The 19,753-nt window shown below is 37.9% G+C and overlaps 1 protein-coding gene across 3 annotated transcripts; it reads left to right on the top strand.

Annotated features, from left to right (window-relative positions):
• Positions 1 to 1,658: 1,658 nt before the first annotated feature.
• LOC123757141 (suppressor APC domain-containing protein 2) lies at positions 1,659 to 18,917 on the top strand. 3 transcript variants are annotated; one of them, XM_045740579.2, is made up of 10 exons: positions 1,659 to 1,797; positions 3,247 to 3,383; positions 3,752 to 3,876; positions 5,256 to 5,405; positions 6,275 to 6,702; positions 9,488 to 9,721; positions 10,465 to 10,675; positions 10,830 to 10,976; positions 13,431 to 13,694; positions 14,588 to 18,917. In XM_045740579.2, exons 2-10 carry the CDS (start codon positions 3,257 to 3,259, stop codon positions 14,717 to 14,719), a joined length of 1,818 nt encoding a protein of 605 aa, XP_045596535.1. In that variant the 5' UTR covers positions 1,659 to 1,797; positions 3,247 to 3,256; the 3' UTR covers positions 14,720 to 18,917. The 3 variants fall into 3 exon arrangements, with proteins under 3 accessions (XP_045596535.1, XP_045596534.1, XP_045596536.1); XM_045740578.2 differs by having other exon boundaries at positions 1,756 to 1,904; XM_045740580.2 differs by having other exon boundaries at positions 1,765 to 1,867.
• Positions 18,918 to 19,753: the final 836 nt, after the last annotated feature.

A 19,753-nucleotide genomic window follows, 5' to 3' on the forward strand; every position in this document is an offset into this window, starting at 1 on the left:
TATGACCAAAAATAGAAACGTATAATTTTTCAAAATGTCCAAAATCCCGAAAAATTACGTAAATACATATAAAATATAGTATTTTCTTAAACTACCGCTCACAGGATGAGTATGGGGTACATAATAAACTACCGCTCACAGGATGAGTATGGGGTGCATAATAAACCACCGCTCACAGGATGAGTATGGGGTGCACAATAAACTACCGCTCACAGGATGAGTATGGGGTGCATAATAAACCACCGCTCACAGGATGAGTATGGGGTGCACAATAAACTACCGCTCACAGGATGAGTATGGGGTGCATAATAAACCACCGCTCACAGGATGAGTATGGGGTGCACAATAAACTACCGCTCAGAGGATGAGTATGGGGTGCACAATAAACAACAGATAACAGGATGAACACGGGGTGCACATTAAATTATCGCTCACGAGATGAATGACACAAGACGCTCAGCCATCAACATATACTACTCTCAAGAACAGCACACCTTCAGCGATCATTGATCATTCCTTAGCTGAGTACCGTTAGGGACATGTTCACTCAATTAAAAGTAGACACATGTGAAATTAATTAATCAGCTGACCGTGTATTGCCTCTGTTACACCGCTGGCTCCGGCTTCATCCTGTATCTAACGTATTTGTAAATTAGCATTAAATCTAGTTTAATGAATGAAAGCTAATAATTATAAGCTCATGAAATAAATAACTTTTTAGATCAGGCTTTATAAATAAGCTGATGTAGCATAAGAGTAGATAACCTGCAGGAGCATGTAAAAATACCGGCACCATTTGTAGTGAACATAGTAAGTGAACTTCTAGAATTTCTAGTGAACATTTCTTAGTTTCAAAATAAGAGAGAGAGAGAGAGAGAGAGAGAGAGAGAGAGAGAGAGAGAGAGAGAGAGAGAGAGAGAGAGAGAGAGAGAGAGAGAGAGAGAGAGAGAGAGAGAGAGAGAGACAGAGACAGAGACAGACAGACAGAGAGAGAGATTGAGAGAGAGAGAGAGAGAGAGAGAGAGAGAGAGAGAGAGAGAGAGAGAGAGAGAGAGAGAGAGAGAGAGAGAGAGAGAGAGAGAGAGAGAGAGAGACAGAGAGAGAGAGAGAGAGGAGGGGGGGGGGTAGCAGTGGCCCCCCAGGATGAAGCCAGACGGTCAGACACCTTGGCTTCCTCCTCCACAGGACCTCGTTAACTAGGAGTCTCTTTGTCTCCAGACGTGGCCAACAACTCGACTTAGGAAGAGTGGTGCGTATTCATACCAACAATTACCCTTTGTCAGCTATTGTATCCAAGGTCATGTAACTGATCGCTGACGGTTTCCTGAGCGCTTAATATTCGCACGCACCAGAGTTGGGCGAAGAGTTTGGTCATACTTTATTTGAGCACAATACATGCAAAGGTGTATTTTTATTGTATAGCAAGATCTATTTAGACAAGCCATATACAAAAACAATATTGAGAATGTAGCTAAGGTCTAAAAATAACAATTACTTGGGTAATAAAAGTTGCAGAGAAAGGTCTGGGAATGATATGCCCCCACAGGTCCCATTCATGCCCCCGACCGCTGTACTCAACCTGCAACGCGGCCTTAAAAATGCAACATGGCGGCGGTAGTGACGTAGTGCGTGATCATTGGGTGCTCACAGTGAGTGACGTCACCAGCACCCAGCCTGCCCATTGGCTGACCCGCATTTCAACTTGTGTTTACACCTGGGCTAGAGAGCAGCAGCAGGTGCACAACATGTGAACCCTCGGCCCAACCTCTTTCTCCCCGGCTTGTACACCCCTCACAGGTCAGTGAGAAGCAGCCTTGTGGGTGGGTGGGAGCTGGACCAGACACCTCTTTAAGATGTAGGAGTCTTGGTGAGACGAGAGGCTGAGATACTGGAGGGAGATGTGGGTGGGTTACACTAGGAGCTTTGAGAGGTAGTGTTCGCCTGAGGACACTCCACTCTCACTAGCTTTCTTTTGACCTTAATATACTCTAGTACTGTCTTGTCCAAACTTAGTATGGAGATTTTTAAGTTCTTTAGTTTTGTCATGATTTATATTGGACGTGGATATTTCGTAGCTGGTTGTAACAATTAGTATTAAGGTGTTTGTATTATCTGAGTGAAGAGTTAAAGGGACGTGTATGTTCGTGTTGCCAATTACAGTGTGGAGGTAAATGTACAGTACAGTACTAATTGTGCTCTTTATCTAAAACCTTTTGAGAGTTTATGTACAAAACTGTAGTGGTTTAAATAGTGGAACAAAGCTGTTAATTCTGTAATGATTGCTGGCCAGGTGTATACCAGCTACAGATGTGTGTTTAATATTCTATATATAAGAGTCTCAACAAAATTATTTTATGCAATGACTGTAGTTGTTATTTTTGTTAACCAATAAAGACTTGGAGAATATGGATGTAGATGGATGCCAGTGGATGTAGATGGGAGCTGCCAGTGGATGTAGATGGGAACTGCCAGTAGATGTAGATGGGAGCTGCCAGTAGATGTAGATGGGAACTGCCAGTAGATGTAGATGGGAACTGCCAGTAGATGTAGATGGGAACTACCAGTAGATGTAGATGGGAACTGCCAGTAGATGTAGATGGGAACTACCAGTAGATGTAGATGGGAACTGCCAGTAGATGTAGATGGGAGCTGCCAGTGGATGTAGATGGGAACTACCAGTAGATGTAGATGGGAACTACCAGTAGATGTAGATGGGAACTGCCAGTAGATGTAGATGGGAGCTGCCAGTAGATGTAGATGGGAGCTGCCAGTAGATGTAGATGGGAGCTGCCAGTAGATGTAGATGGGAGCTGCCAGTAGATGGGAACTACCAGTAGATGTAGATGGGAACTGCCAGTAGATGTAGATGGGAACTGCCAGTAGATGTAGATGGGAGCTGCCAGTGGATGTAGATGGGAGCTGCCAGTGGATGTAGATGGGAGCTACCAGTGGATGTAGATGGGAGCTGCCAGTGGATGTAGATGGGAGCTGCCAGTGGATGTAGATGGGAGCTGCCAGTGGATGTAGATGGGAGCTGCCAGTGGATGTAGATGGGAGCTGCCAGTGGATGTAGATGGGAGCTGCCAGTGGATAGGAGCTGCCGGTTGAGCTAAATTATAATTAAAGTTTACCTACTATTTTCAAAATAATTGTGTATTAATTCCATATATTTATTAATAATTTGTCACTTGAATGCACAGTATGCATTGCTCCAATTATTACATAATTCAATTAAATTTCCTACAGTACCTGCAGCATGACGGCAACACAGACCAATGCGGGCTTGACAGCGCTGGATGGCTTGCCCAAGCCATTCGTGAATGCTATGAGAACATTATTTGACATAATGGATGACCAACGCACTGGTTATGTTAAGTTTTCAGGTGAGAGATTTATCTCGGTTAACATCACGAGAGAAAGTTTCCTAGCTTCTTGTAGTGTAAAGTCATGGAAATTATTTTTATTTACATAATGCATAATTATTTTGTCTCAAAAGGGGGAAATCCAAGAATGTTTGTGTCTTACATTAAGCTTAAGTGTTCTATTTATCAGGTAATTTCAAAACTAAACTATTTGGGCTACCGTTACTGATTGTTCTAGTTTTCTCACCTGTTGCACAAACTAATTTAGTTCATAAATATTTAATATAATTTAAAAAATATAAACTTATACTTTTTAATTTAAACACGGCATTGGCTCTTGTCGATATTATTATAAGATATAATTCAGTAAAGTTAAGTCTTTAATACAGAAATTGAGCGCCGATGGCAAGATGATGGAGCCCAAGGAATGCCTCGGGGAGTGCTGGCCAGTCTTCGTAAAGTGACTCCTCCTGATGGTTACCTCTCCTTTGAACGTTTTTGTGCTGGCCTGCAGGTGAGATTTTTATGGAATTTTAACATGTACAATCCACTACATTCTAAAGTATAAGAAGGGCTAATTCCTTCAAAGTTAATACCTGGGACTGGATATACTGTTCTGTAATGCCAACACTAACACTAGAAGCTGATATGGACAGGATAACATCATTGGCATGTGGCAAGATAGAAACTTGCAAGTGGCAAGTCAGCATTTAAAAATCTAAGGAAGGAGGCTTTTCAATTCATATACCTGGTTGATGGGGTTCTGGGAGTTCTTCTACTCCCCAAGCCCGGCCCGAGGCCAAGCTTGACTTGTGAGAGTTTGGTCCACTAGGCTGTTCTTGGAGCGACCAGCAGGCCCACATACCCACCACAATTCGGTTGGTCCGGCACTCCTTGTGTTGGGTCATTGGTGTATTATGCAGCACGGGCATGTAATCCACACCTGAAGAACAAAAGGAAACTTGAGAAAGTGCAGATCAGTACCAGAAATGAGAGTTCAACTATGAAGTCAGGTTAATAGAACTCGAGCTCACACCAAAGAGGAGTGAAAAAATAGAGGGGATTTGATATTTACATAGAAGACACGCATGGGAATAAACAAGATGAACAAGAAGTCTATTTAAACTAATAAGAAGTATACTAATTCAAAGTACAGTATGTCAAAGAGGATATCACTAGATATTGGATATGCAATTAAATCAGAGATGCAAGGAAATTGTCATGCACTCTACGGAAGGTTGACTAGGGGAATGCACTTAAAGAAGATATCAAAGCCTCTTCCAGCCAGAAAAAATATGATTGAATGTCGAGATATGCAGTAAGCACACCAGGCATAAAAGGCTAGGAGACAGGATAATAAAATGTAGATCTTACTGGTAATCACTGACAGGAAAACACAGCAGCCCCTGATTATGACATCAGTCTAAATTCACTTTACTCTCTATACTCATTATATAACCTGTACTCATTACAGCCCCTATATTCATCATTGTAACCATTTTGCCCCAAGATAGGATGATTTGGGGGATAGAGTACCTCTTGATCAGCTACTGTCTAAACACACGTACAGTACCTGTAGTTAGTAGCAGACAAAGCAGCATGCAGAGTGACACATGAAATGCATTTACTGATGTTTAGATCTAAAATACAAGCATGGATAATTTCGGTCACCAAGCTATCTGGCAAAGTTTTCCATCCACACCACAGTACTCTGAATGTTACAAGCATTATGATATGTAAATTAGATGGTAGGCAATGACTAGAAATAATTAAAAATTCTTTAACATTATATATTATTGTCTACCAATAATGTGTTGGCGTCTTCTTTTGATAATTACTCACTTCCCAATAATGCATTGATCATTGTATTCACTATAGATATTTTGTAATCAGATCAGTTTATTACGCAACAAGATGGAAGACCGACCAGCCGGCTCATCTAATAATGTGATTCCACCACCAAAACTACCACCAGTAACGTCTATGGGACCTCCACCTCCTCCTCCACATATTCGACCACCTTCTGCTCCTCTTCTGGACCAGGTTAGAATACTTAAGTATATGTAAATGGATATTGTTTTCATATGTATATCAGCTGAAGTGGTGGCAGATGATTTTTCATGCTGGCTTTGGCAGCACCTGCTGTAATGATTGTCTATGCTGCATTGTATTATATTAAACAGTTCAATTTGAATTGAATTGTGTAATGTACCATTAAAAAAGTAAATATTTTGTTATATAAATTATATAACTTTTTCAAGTATATTTTAGAACGTAAAGTACTGTTAATATCTTGTTTTCCATAATACAGTATACAGTGGTACCTCTGCTTACGAATTTAATCCATTGCCAGAGACGGTTTGCAAGCCGAAAATTTGCAAACTAAAGTGAATTTTCCCATAAGAAATAATGTACTGTACTGTAAATTATATTAATGTGTTCCACACTTCCCCAAAAATTAACTTCAAAGTAAATTTTATACCTAATTCACCCAAATCTTCAGTACTAAAGTATGTACAAGTTATTACTTACCGTTATTGATGGCTCTTGTTGGCGTATGGATTACGATGGATGCCTGGGAGTTGGACAGCTGCTACGGGCTGCTTCCTGGTGGGGGTGTAACAAAAAGGAGACCTGGCCGAGTACTGGGTATACCCTAATTGTTTTTTTCATTAATACAAGATCTTAAATTTAAATAATTGGTCTTATGCAAGTGGATATTTTATTACCGAAGTAAATAAATTGTTTGTCCATAATCTACACATACAAGTACTGTATGATAATTACATATTTAATATGGGATTATTTACTATACCATTATAGTTGTTCTTCTATTTTTGTCAGACCCAGTATATTTTGTGTTCTCTATTAATTCTCTAAAAATTTAAATAGTAAATTTTTTCTAATTTTAGGAGCAGCATCCAAAGCAGCCATGCACAAATTCTGCCATGCGATCAGGTGTGATCTCTCAGCATGTTCGTGCAGAGAGAGCAATGTCTATGCCTCATTTAGACGAGCCAGTCAACCATCATGAACCAAACACACATCACGGCTATGATCCAGATCCACGTGTGCATTCAAACAAATCTGATGTTAAGATGGTAGCTGGAGGAGTCATGTCCCATTCTAAGTCGATGGGAAACATGGCGGGTCCTCCAAAGCCGCCTCGAGTAATGGAGCGGGAGCGAGGAACCCATAGCTTAGATCGACACTTGGAGACTCGTGGCATGGGTGAGCATGGTAGAATGCCCGGTGATATTCGAGCTACCCATTCATTGGAACGAGATCGTTCTGAAAGAAAGTGGGACAATGATGGAAGTGAATGGACCCGCAGAGATAGGTAACCACCCAATTTGTTAAAATATTGATACCGTACATGCATACCTCATTTAACACTGCCCTGCACAATAACGATTCAATTATAGAGCCTTTTTTTAGCAAAATATAGAGTGGGGGAGGGGGGGAGAGTAGAGTAAATGGTGGGAACAGACACCAGAATACATAAACAGCAGACATATACAGCAACTTGTTCACACCTCTTTTGAAGGAGTTTCATGGATCAATGTCCCAGTGGCTCAGTCTCTGATCAGGCTTTTTGGTTAGCAGTCGGCACTAACAAACTGTTGGATGCTGAAACACTACTGCACAGTCTTACCTATGTATACATAAATAAAATAATAATTTATTATTACATGTGTTTAGAGATGATGCAAAATTGCTAGGAAGAGTCAGGGACTTGGATGGTTATGTTGTCCTCCAAAATGACCTAGACAAATTGAGTGCAGCCACACATGGTAGATGGAAGTCAATGTAAACAAATACACATAATAGAATGCAGAACCAGTTAAAACGGACCATATTTAACCTATAAATTATGTGCAAAATATTAACACTTTCGCGTTCTCCGCGAAGGTCAGGGAAACAACCGTAAGTGCTCACAGCGTTTTGCCGTGTAAGCGTAAAAACAAAAATGTGTATACTCTTTTTACTCTCATGACCTTAGTTCTCGAGTTACGTATTTCATTTTGGTACCAACGTGTTCGCAATAAAATTCTCTAGAAGAACATGAGTAAAAAAAGTCACGAAACATATAGGGATACCAGCACCAAATAAATAACTACGAAGATGACTCGCCGTGAGCGCCCAACAACAAAAAAATTTTTTTACTCTTGGGATTGTTATCACCTCCACACTTGTCCTACAGCGTTAATTTTGGTATCCATGGACTCGCAATGAAATTCCCAACATGGTGATATGAATATAAGCGTAGAATAATGATTGCAGCCCGCCCGCAAGAGTGTGGGAAGTGGTGAAATTGTTACCCGGTGTCGGTGACGGGACGACGCACGGCGCTTTGAAAGTTTATACTTATTTCATTCTCATGACATTATTATTCTATGTACGTCATTCATTTTTGTGTCAATGTGTTCGCAATAGAATGTTCTATGAGCCCGTAGGTAAAAAAGATCAACAAAGCGTAAGATAGAATAGCGCCAAATATAAAACAACGCTGGAACATATCAGTGAGAGTCAAACACACACAAAATGTTTTTACTTTTGTTATGTTTGTGAACCTTTCATGAACTTATTGTACAATGCAGCCTAGTGGTGAGAAAGAGAGCCTCATGGCGCGCAGTTTGAAACAAACCCAAAGTAAATCGGATAAAAATTGAATTTTATACAAATATTTTAAAAGAGGACATAAGTTTATGTCCACTATGCGGTAGCGTTAGGCGAAACAGGACTCCTCGGTGAGTCCGGTTAGTGTTAATTAAAAGTGTTAATTAAAAGCCTTTGATAATGAAAGAGACCTACAATTGGTTCTGGATAGTAATCCCTCACCAGAAGACCACATTAAGAGCATTGTGAGAGGAGCTTACATTATACTAGTCAATTTTGGAACCACATTTAAGTACAGTATATAGATGGAGAAATATTCAAGAAACTGTTCATACAATTTGTAAGATGAAAATTGGAATATTCAGCAGTCATACGGTGCTCATATCTTGAGAAGCACACAAACAAATAGGTAAAGGGTGCAAATACATGCTACTAAATAGCTTTTAGAGCTTTAGACAGGAACTATCAAGAGAGGGCGAAGGCATTAAAAATCCCAAGATTGGATGATAGGAAAGGTGGTGATATGATTATTATATTCAAAATAGTAACATAGATCAACAAACACAAAGGAATTTTTAAACTTACAACCTCAAGAACAAGAAGTCATAAGCTCAACCTAAGGAAACAAAGGTGCCAAAAAATGCAAGAAAGTTCTCTTTTTTTTTTTTTTTTTTTTTTTTTTTTTTTTTTTTTTTTTTTTTTTTTTTTTTTTTTTTTGCAAACAGTGGTTGAGCATTGGAACAAGTCAAGTGAGAAGACAGTGGATGCCAAAACTGTCAGTGGTTTTAAAGGATTGTATGACAGAATACTGGGAAGATAGGACACCGTGAGTGTAGCTCTCTTTCAGTAATCACATAGGAAATTAGACACACCACTCACCCCTTCTCTTCCTATGAATGTCATATAGGAGGAGCTGCAATGGCGAGTTTGACAGTGACAAATTTATACCACACCAATCTTGTTTATACCATGCCAGTCTTGTTTATAAATGATTGTGTTTTAAAACCATAAAAGGCATTAATTTTTATGCAGTGAGTAAGAGTGCCTATATTATGTACAGTATTTATAAAATCATGTTTATCATCTGTTATTATTCCAGTAACACAGTAAACCTTTATGTTGGTCCAGATAATAAATTATGAATTTGGGAATGTCTCCACATGGCATCGATCTATAATGACCCATTATAGTGTAGAATCGGCTAGTGCTCCAGTTTCTGCTAATGCATCCTGGGCATTAAATGAGGTATACATGTACAGTATTTGCTCAAAGTTTAATTGTTTACTGTTTGCATTGATAAGCTGGTTCCAGCACTAAATTTCAAGATTACTGTACTGGGACCATCATGCTTGCAGTACGTACCCAAGGAATTGTCATTATTCTTACTTATTCAAATGATCGTCGGTTATCTATTTTTGGGGATAGTTTATTTAGATACCGTACTGTACTTGAATTAAGATTATACAGTATACATTTTTTTCAACACATTTTTTTTGTATTTGTAGGGAACGTAGTGAACATCCAGAATTTCGGCGTGAGCGTGGCTCTAGTCTTGAGCGACTATTGGACTCTGATGATAAAGGAAATTCAGTCCCACTTGGACGAGCTGGGATTCGGTCTGCCCTGCAGACTTGGCACAAAGAAAGAAGCAGAGGAGATAGTGGAGATAATAATAATACATGTAATAATAATAATAATAAGAATGTGCCAGTGCTGAGAAAAGAATTTAGAGAGCCAAGGTTTGTGTTTTTTATTTGTACAGCTCTGTATTTGCACTGTACTATTGGTTAGTGCAGTTAGCATTCAACTGATTAGTCCTCAGTGTGATGCCTGGGCAGGATGAAATGTTTGGGCATGTTTTCTTACTGCTGATGTTGCTGTTCACTTTGCAGTAAGTAGGTACCCAGGAGTTAGTCAACTGTTGAGGGTTGAATCCAGGGGGATGGCCGGTCATTGGTTAGGGGAACCTTGATATAGCCAAACAGGCTTCCTGCTCCATAAATGGCAAACCATACTGCTGTTTGTCATACTGATTTAACTTGGATAAAAGGATAGAAAGTTTTTCAAGCTAACTTTAGAATACTAAAGAGGGTTCTCTAGATAACTTTAGAATACTATAGAAGATTTATGTAGGTGATTTGGATAGAACAATACCGCACAGTACATTTCATTGAGACGCTAATATTTTTTTGCTTTCTGCATTTTCTCTTCCTGTTTCTGTTTATTTTACTCAATTTTGTTTATCATTTCACATCTTATTTTGTGCTACAAGATAATTTACAATTTACTAGCCAAATCTCTGAGAATACTATTTTTTTTTTAGTATACTAGAATAGAAATATTTTAGAATATTTTTGAGAATACTATTAGTTTTTGTAAAGGCTTCACTGATAAGGCAGGATTTACAACTTTTGTATATTTTATAAGCTGATCTGATACTTTATATTACTTTGTATATTTATTTATTTATTTACATGTTCAGACAATCACTGGTAATGGAACCTCTCGGTAGAGGAGTAGGAGATGGAGGGGACGGCACGAGAGCAACTGTGGGGACACAGTCTGAAGCTTCCACTGCCACTGCCACAGCGATGATGACAGCAGCACCAAGTGCAGCTCCCACGCACAAAAAGTCCAGCAGGAGACGAGAGCCTCGAAGACATACACTTCAGAATGGAGTTGACTGTAGTATGGTATGATGGAAAATGAAAAATCTAGACTTTGTTTTATTCTGTTATCATTGCTGTAATCCCATAGTTTATCTTAAATACTTTCTAAAATATAAGTACATAGTAAAATCAATAAAGTAAAAAAGTGGTTAGTAGGTAATAATTTTGTTATCAATAGCTGAGACGCTTAAAACAACTGGAGGCTGAACGAGACATGCTGATCCAGGGCTACGAGGTTGTGGAGAGAGCGCGCAGTTGGTACAGGCAGCAGTTGCAGGCCATTTCTGAGAGAATCCACTACTTGCCACAGGGTCCTCCCAAGCATGTTAGTTAAGGTTTTCAAGTATTGCTTCTCTGTAATATCAGCCATTTACTTTCATGTTGTACAGTACCTCGGCTATCTTTAGTCAAGTGATATTTTACACATTAGCATTAAACAGTTTGTTGCAAAATATCTGAAAGAAGGCACCAGTACAGTAACATACTGTATGTGGAAATTATTTTCCAAGTACCTGAAGGAAACATATGACATTTAATATGTAAATATAATGAATACTACATTTAAAGACCATTTTTATTTGTTCAGTTGTAGTTAAATATTGCTGCTAAAAGGTTAAACAAAATTTAATATATGGTGTCATCTATGGTAGTACAAACCAGGTCAAATCCTAGACACTAATGTTTTCTGTCAAGGCTCAACTGTACATTGAAGGTTTGTAAATAATCAGAGGCTTTTAACACTTTCGCGCTCTCCGCAAAGGTCACTCAGCCAACCGAATGTGCGCGCTGCGTTTTTATCGCTTAAGCGTAAAAACAAAAATGTGTATACTCTTTTTACTCTTCTGACCTTAGTTCTCATGCTACGTATTTCATTTTGGTACCAACGTGTTCGCAATAAAATTCTCTAGAAGAACATTAGTAAAATAAGTCACGAAACATATAGGGATACTAGCACCAAATAAATAACTACGTAGATGACTCGCCGTGAGCGCCCATCAGCAACAAAATGTTTTTACTCTTGGGATTGTAATCACCTCCACACTTGTTCTACAGCGTTAATTTTGGTATCAATGGACTCGCAATGAAATTCCCAACACGGTGATATGAATATAAGCGTAGAATAATGATGCAGCCCGCCCGCAAGAGTGTGGGAAGTGGTGAAATTGTTACCCGGTATCGGTGACGGGACGACGCACGGCGCTTTGAAAGTTTATACTTATTTCACTCTCATGACATTAATTTTCTATGTACGTCATTCATTTTTATGTCAATGTGTTCGCAATAGAATGTTCTATGTGCCCATAGGTAAAAAATATCAACAAAGCGTAAGTTAGAATAGCGACAAATATAAAACATCGCTGGAACATATCAGTGAGCGTCAAACACACACGAAATATTTTTACTTTTGTTATGTTTGTCAAGATTATACTTGTTGCACACAGTTATTTTTGGTTGTATATTGATCGGAATAAAATTCCCTAAACAGACATATGCATATAATACATGATATGGGGGAAGAATTACCAGTATAAACGGCTAAAGTCACCCACCTGCAACCAGTTTGGGACAAAATACCATTTGATCGAAGTTATCCACACCTTTCATGAACTTATTGTACCATGCAGCCTAGTGGTGAGAAAGAGAGCCTCATAGCGCGCAGTTTGAAACAAACCCAAAGTAAATCGGATAAAAATTGAATTTTATACAAATATTTTAAAAGTTGACATAACTTTATGTCCACTATGCGTTTACGTTAGACGAAACCGAACGCGCCGGCGCGTCCAGATAGCGCGAAAGTGTTAATTAATATATAAAACACCCTGTGTGTGTGTGTATATATATATATACACATACACACACTGTATACACTGTATATACTGTATATACAGTACTACTATAAGTACAGTGGAGTATAAACATCATTTTAATTTTTATTAGCGTGTATCTTATTTTACTGGATGAGAGCAACACCACACTATAGCAAAACATCCACAAACGTGGAACTAATTCCACCTAGATTTATTCCTGCACCACTTCTTGTGGTGCTTGCTTCACTAACTCATCATGTCTGTCCATCTTATTGGCCTTTCTTTCTCCTCATACCTCTTCAGTACAAACTTCTCTGTTTTACAACTAACAACTTTGCACTCTTACTATGTCCGTGACATTCTTTACTCTTTATTCTATTTACCCTCCAAACAGCAGGAATGCACCTTGGATTATCCTTTCCTCTGCTCTAACTTACTCTTCGTTATTGTGCAACAAGTGTGACGAGGACAGGCAGCACTCCTCCCAGCCATTACCTTCACTGGGTGAGCCACTTTCCTTCCCTGGCTTAATGTCCACAAACTCCTCTGTTGTGGGTTACAGATTCCCCAGGTGTTTATGCTAAATGACCCCTTTAATATAATAATTTCTCTCTTTATACCATACTCTACAACTGTAGCTTTAATTTTGTCTGGATTTACTTTTAAGAGTCTCCCATGTCTTGGACACTTGTCACCAATGAACATATCTCTATAATTCTTAACTAGGACTGCATCATCAACATTCATAATATATTTTATTAGTTGCTGAAATCCAACTTTTTCTAGTATTTTAACCTTGACATTTCTCATCATACATATATACTGTTCATTAAACATTATTAACAAAACAGATTTTGTATACCTCTTACGTGATCTTCAGATTTACCTATCAACATATTGTTACTTAAAGATAAACAGGCCTTCTCGTAGTATTTCTGTTGATGCTGATGAAAACTGATGAACTGTTTCAGGAGCCTAGCTTGGAGGCACAGCAAGAGAAACTGCATTTCCAGCTTGCTCGTATTCATGAAGTTAATGCCCATTTGCAAGCTCTCATGGAAGCAACTGAGCATGGCCTTCCTTCACACATGAATCTAGCCATATGCTCCAATATGCCCTCTGCCTCTGCTGGCAGCAACCACAGGAATACTGGTGGCAGAGGTCAAGGCACTGAATCTGATGACCAAGATCGGGTCGTAGGGCGACTCAAAGACCAGAACCACCTTCTTACTGAGGTCAGTTTGCAGTATAGAGGTCTCTGCCTAGACTGTAGTACTGATAGCATCTCTGGAAATTAATCAGTTGTATGTTTTAAATAGTTTAAATAGAATTTGAATTTTTTCAGACTCGGTCTCAATCTTGCCCAATCACTTGGGCTGGACGGCAGAGGGACGGTCTCGCTTCATGCAGGTTGGCACTTAATCCCCGACTGTCCAAGTGGTTGGGCACCATTCCTTTTCCCCATCCCATCCCAAATACTTATCCTGACTCCTTTCAAATGCTATATAGTCATGATGGCTTGGCATTTTTCCCTGATAATTCCATCCCTCGATCTCGTTCTCATGGAGCAGTCTCCATGCTATGTATGTACAATATATACTGTACTGTGCATTATTTTACAGGTTATACAGGCTTTGTGTGCTAGCTCTTTATTAAACATTCTTGTACTTTTCCAAACTGCAAGTTGGTTGTACCTTGAGGACAACCAGTTGCTTATGATCCTGGTCACGACATGGGGTCCAGGATCCATGTATTTTTGTTTTTCAAAACTGCTGCTGGTGTAAATCTTGAAACAGGTGTGCATGGTGCTGCTGTATGGCGCTGGGTAGTGCTGGTAGCTATGCAGGCAAAGAAGCAATTAATATGAGCCTTCTACTGGCAGTCATTTATCGTGCCAGGATATTGCTTGGAAAAGCTTTTAATTCGATATGAAATATCTGTGTTTGGTCATTCTAGGTAGGATTGTAGGATGTTTTTGAAAACATCCCTCAGCATGCAAACCAAGCACAGTACAGTACTGTAATTGTGCTCAGAAATGTTTTCATAAATTTTCTTAAATCTTTATTTTTTCTGCACTGGTTTCCTTTAGTATATGTTTGTTTATGAATTAAATGTTCTATGTCCTCAGGAAGTAAGCAGTAAAAGCGAGCGCATCACTGTTTTGGAGCGTGAAAAAGCAGCTCTGTTACGAGAACTTTTCCAGTCACGCTCCTCCCATCACCACCTGCAAGGAGCGTCCGCTGACTCAACATTCATGTGATCTGCAGTTATATTAATTAATTAATTTTATGCTCAATGTTCATTAACTATTTTAATTTTGATAAAATGTATTAATTTTAATTTCACCAATAATTATAATAAAGTTAAGCATTTTATTTCCCACATTGACGCTTGGCATACTAAAACGGCATTGAAATTAATTTAGGATTTGTGCCAAAATGCCAAATAATAAATTGTTACATTATTAATGAATTGCCATGACTTGTTGTTTTATAATCAATGGTAACACATTTCTTTGGTGGTTTTCGTGATGTGGGCGCACGGTGTGATCGTATGTTGTGTATTTTTCAGTTATGATCACCTTTTTAACTTATCAGGTTGTACCTTTTGTGGTAGCAATAATAACCATGACACCTTGAACAATTTCTGCTGTTGCTCTCTGGTTGTCTTGCAATTTTATATGACTTGCATGGTCTTCACACCTCAGTTAAGAGTTTCATGGCCTAAATAGTTCACGCTAATGATCTTTCTGTTAAGTCTATTAATTTTACTCACATCTTGTGCATTTTGTTGCATTTCCATAATCATTTCTCATATTATTTATTAACACTTTTGTGTTGTTTTGGGGTGTTGCATAATTTCTTGTTGAAAATGTACCACCTCCCCTTTGCCCACTCTGATTTGCAAAATATTTATACTAATTTTGTCTGCATTGTAAATTTATTTTCAGTATAAGGATAGAACATCAAAGTTGGTATCAAAATATTTGTAAATGAATATTATATAGTACACTGTACTGTACAATATAGAGTACTGTACTTATAAAATAAATTAGATAAAGTTGACCAAACCACACACTAGAAAGTGAAGGGACGACGACATTTCGGTCCGTCTTGGACCATTCTTGATTCAATTGTAACTTGATATACAATCGACTTGAGAATGGTCCAGGACAGACCGAAACATTGTCGTCCCTTCACTTCCTAGTGTGTGGTTTGGTCAACTTATTTCAGCCACGTTATTGTGACTCCTCGTCTGCAAATTGGATAAATAATGGTGGGCATCCAAAGTACCACAGTTTATAAAAAGTTTAAAAACATTACTACATTGTGGAGTTATTTATAGTCATAAATCATTTCTTTTTTATATATCTATATGCACAAATGATTGATCTGTATTGTAGGAAAATGTTTTGCATTATAGAAAAACAAAATATAATTTTGTTTTTTTTTAGTTTAGTTTTTTCTATGAACAAAAAATTAACATAAAGTGTAAATTGCATGCGTTGTCATTGACTGAAGGTGGGTGCTATACATAAATATATTACTCATTTTTGGTTTAAACGGTATTTACTGTACAGGCTTAACGCATTGATTTTAGTATCAAAAAGTTTGGAAATGAATGATATTCAGTAAGATATACAGGAATGGATAACCAATGTCTGTGAGTGTGCAATGAGCCGCCGAGTTTACTAAACATTATCTTCATCTCTAAATTACACAGCTACTCATGGTCACAAATAGTTTTTTTTGTTTATTTGTGCAGTAAATATGCATAAACGATTTGTCTATATTGCTGTAGAAAAAAATGACTTAATGTTTTGATAAATGTTTAATTTAAAATGAAGTGTAATTTGTACACAGTTCCATAGATTTTGATGTGGCTCTGTGCAGTGTGGTGGAGCAGTGGTCTCATAAGGTATGCTCAGTTATGAGGCATGGCATTTAATAATTGAATAATAATTTGTTTTTGTTGGGGGACAGGAAGCCTGAGTATGTGCATATATTCTTTAGGATTGCATCAAGGTGACTTACCCCCACCCCACCCCCGGTCAAACTACTATACTGACCTTTCCCAGGATACAACCTCACAACAGTTATCCAACTCCTAGGTATCTATTTACTGTTAGATGATCAGATGCATTAGGTGAAAGGAAATATACTCAATCATTTCCGTCCCGCCTAGGAATTGAACCTTGGCTTCCTGATTGAAAGTCGAGAGTGAAGCCAGCTGTATTATCGGACCCATTCTGCATCTTTATAATGCAGAAATAATTGTAAATGAAGCAATATAGGATATTTTGGAATGAATGATGCACCAGTGCATCATCAGAATGTGTGTTTCCAGCTCGTGCTTTTGTCACCCTCTATGTTCCAAGCATTTGTTATATTTATCACTTTTTCAACACTGCCAGTATGATAAATTTTGTTAAAACAAATATAGCAGTGCATTGATAAAGGCAGTCATGTATTGAGGAATCTATATGCTTTATATACTGTAAAACATTTGTCGTGGATAAGGGTTGTTATCATTGTTACTGTGTTTAGAGAAAATGTGATTTCTCTGCTAAACACCAAGCCATTAGGTGCCAACAATAATTGTTATTTTATGCTGTGACTGAATTTTAAATTGATGTTGAGAAGTGTGTAAATGCCCGAGTCTATCCAATAAGACGTATGGAGTTGATGTAGTAGTGTATAACATAGAGGAGAGGTGTGTATGGTCTCTACTTTGTTTATTTTGAAGTTTATGATCTCTTTATAATTATAATTGTGAAACTGTGTGTCAGCTGTTTGAATGTGCATTGTTTTATCTGCAATATATGCAAGAGTTGTCATGTTGGACATGATTTTGTCATGCCAATCCTCTGATGGCTATACTACTAACCATGAATAAGTATGATACTAATTCAACACATTCCTTGCACAATATTTACAATGATTTATTAACTTTCACTGTTGGTTATATGAAGTTTTTGTATTTGATAATGCATTTTTAAATCATTTTTTGTTTGAAACATTTATATTTTAAAGTTGCCAAACACAAAATATTGTACTGTATAATGTAAACTAATAATTAATGCTTGAATATTTAAAAGTAAGAACAAAAATGTAATTATTTCTAGCTGATGTAAAATTCAGTTAAGATGCAGACTGTGATAAAGGTTTGAAGCGCAGCTAACACAGCAGTGACGCCTCGCACTATCATATTTCTATCTGATATTAAACTGTTCATTTTTATCTCTTCTTTTTTTTTTTTTTTTTTTTTTTTTTAAAGGATTTTAAGTGTTTTGAAAATAAATTATATAATTTATTGATTCTTATATTTATATATATATATACTGTATAGATTAGTTCAAAGCTTCAAGGGACTGCCAAAGAAAAGTTCCAGATTTTTTTTTTTTTTTTAACGAAAGGTAGAGCAAATTGACAGTCTGGGTGAATACAGAAGTGATACTTGAAATGTTTTTACATTCATTCTATTATATTTCTTTAAGTATTCCAGACTTCAGTTTTATCAGTGTAGTAGGTCAACCTATAACCTTATCATGGCAGAAGCCTTAGGAGATTGTTCTTTTTGAAACAGGTTGTGTGCAATAAAGTACATATTAAGTGCCTGCTACCCTAATTGACCCCTCACGGATGCTACCTCAATGTGGTGAAGGAGCATTTACACACCATTCTCAGTTGACCAAGGGTAGCTACGGCTTCCTTCTCCTGCCCATTGCAGTAGTGTGCAATGAAAGCACTTGCTGTGATAGACTTGCTGAATAGGAATGGGGGTCTTTGCGCTGGTGTAGGCGAGTTGCTCTTACTCAAGTCTCTTATATGAGTGGTCTAATATGTTAAACTGGGAAATACCACTAGGATAGAAGTATCCAATCTGCACATGCTCGTGCTTGGCCTCCCTCGCTACCCTGGTAGGTGGTATCCCATGATCCCAGGCTATCCTGGGATCAAATCAAACTTTATCAAATTCTTTCAGAGCAACTTCGCTCTCTCTCTTCCTCTGACTCATGTGGTGGGTGACCAGGCCCCTCAGGAAGATGTGCTCTTTCCTTATAACCTGCTCACCCTATAGTTACTGTTGTGCTGGACCCTGACCACTGTTCGTAACCTGATAACTTTGACATCGCTTGTCTTGTGTGTCTGCTCTCTTATTGGCATCCTCATGATATTTTGGACTTTTTCACTATTCTGCAACACAGATGGTGGTAAATAGTCATCCCACCTTGGTGCCTTCTTTTGATAATTGTCCTAATTGAAAAAGTATTTGAACATACTCATAAGAAGGGATATGTGTACATTACTTAAAAATAATAACTATGTAACATCACATTCCATTTGTTAATTTTTTTTTTTTGTTACAACTTTCCCCAATTTATAGCATAAGCTTCTAATGCAGCAATATTGCTTGCCGTCTGTAAACTGTGATTACCAAATAAACTCCTGGTTTAATCCCCTGTATTGATTTATGCAACCTCACCAAATAAAACCTTTTATTTAATGAAGACCTGCTTTTATATTTGGTTTAACCATTCTCATATAACTTAGGGTACTAACAAATCTATTGTGTAAATTGTGTAAAACATTATAAAGACTTTGTGTGTTGTCAAAGATTGCTGAAATTTAAGTATTGTACAGTAAAAATTTTCAGATGAATAATGTAATATCCCATGCTTTGTAGTGAATAACTTCAGTGTTTAGGAGTTCAAACTTGTACCGTGTTCCAGATACTGTACTTAAATACAGTACAGTATAACCTCGATTCAACGAACTGTACGGGACCGACCCCAATTCGTTGCAATGCGGGATTCATTGCAACCAGAGATGCCTCCAGGGTTAGCTTGTGGATAGTGACAGCTGTACTAAATGATGATTGTTTGAGTCTGGATTCTGGACATGATTCAATTTGAAAATTTGTACAGTGAAGATTTTTAATTATAAAATCTCGATTTTGAAGATTACACTACTGAGCATACACCTCTGATATTAACAATTTATGGTAACATATTATCCTGTTAAATACTGTATATTTATATAGTTATGAATTACCTTCAACCTCGATCTGACAGTTCCTGCGACAGTGCTGGAACCAATCGTATTGATGTTTGTCTTTTCATTGGAGACTTTATTGCTGTAGAGAAGGGGCACCTGCTGCATGGGTAACAGCTTCTTCCCCGTATTAACCCACCATGGCTTTGCGCCCTGGAGAGGACACTCCAGACCGACAACCAGAGCACAACTCCATAGTCTCTTGAGACTGATGGATGCCTACTACTGTACTAAATGGG

This window comes from Procambarus clarkii, chromosome 13, assembly GCF_040958095.1.
Source record: "Procambarus clarkii isolate CNS0578487 chromosome 13, FALCON_Pclarkii_2.0, whole genome shotgun sequence".
In the NCBI taxonomy this organism is placed as follows: domain Eukaryota; kingdom Metazoa; phylum Arthropoda; class Malacostraca; order Decapoda; family Cambaridae; genus Procambarus; species Procambarus clarkii.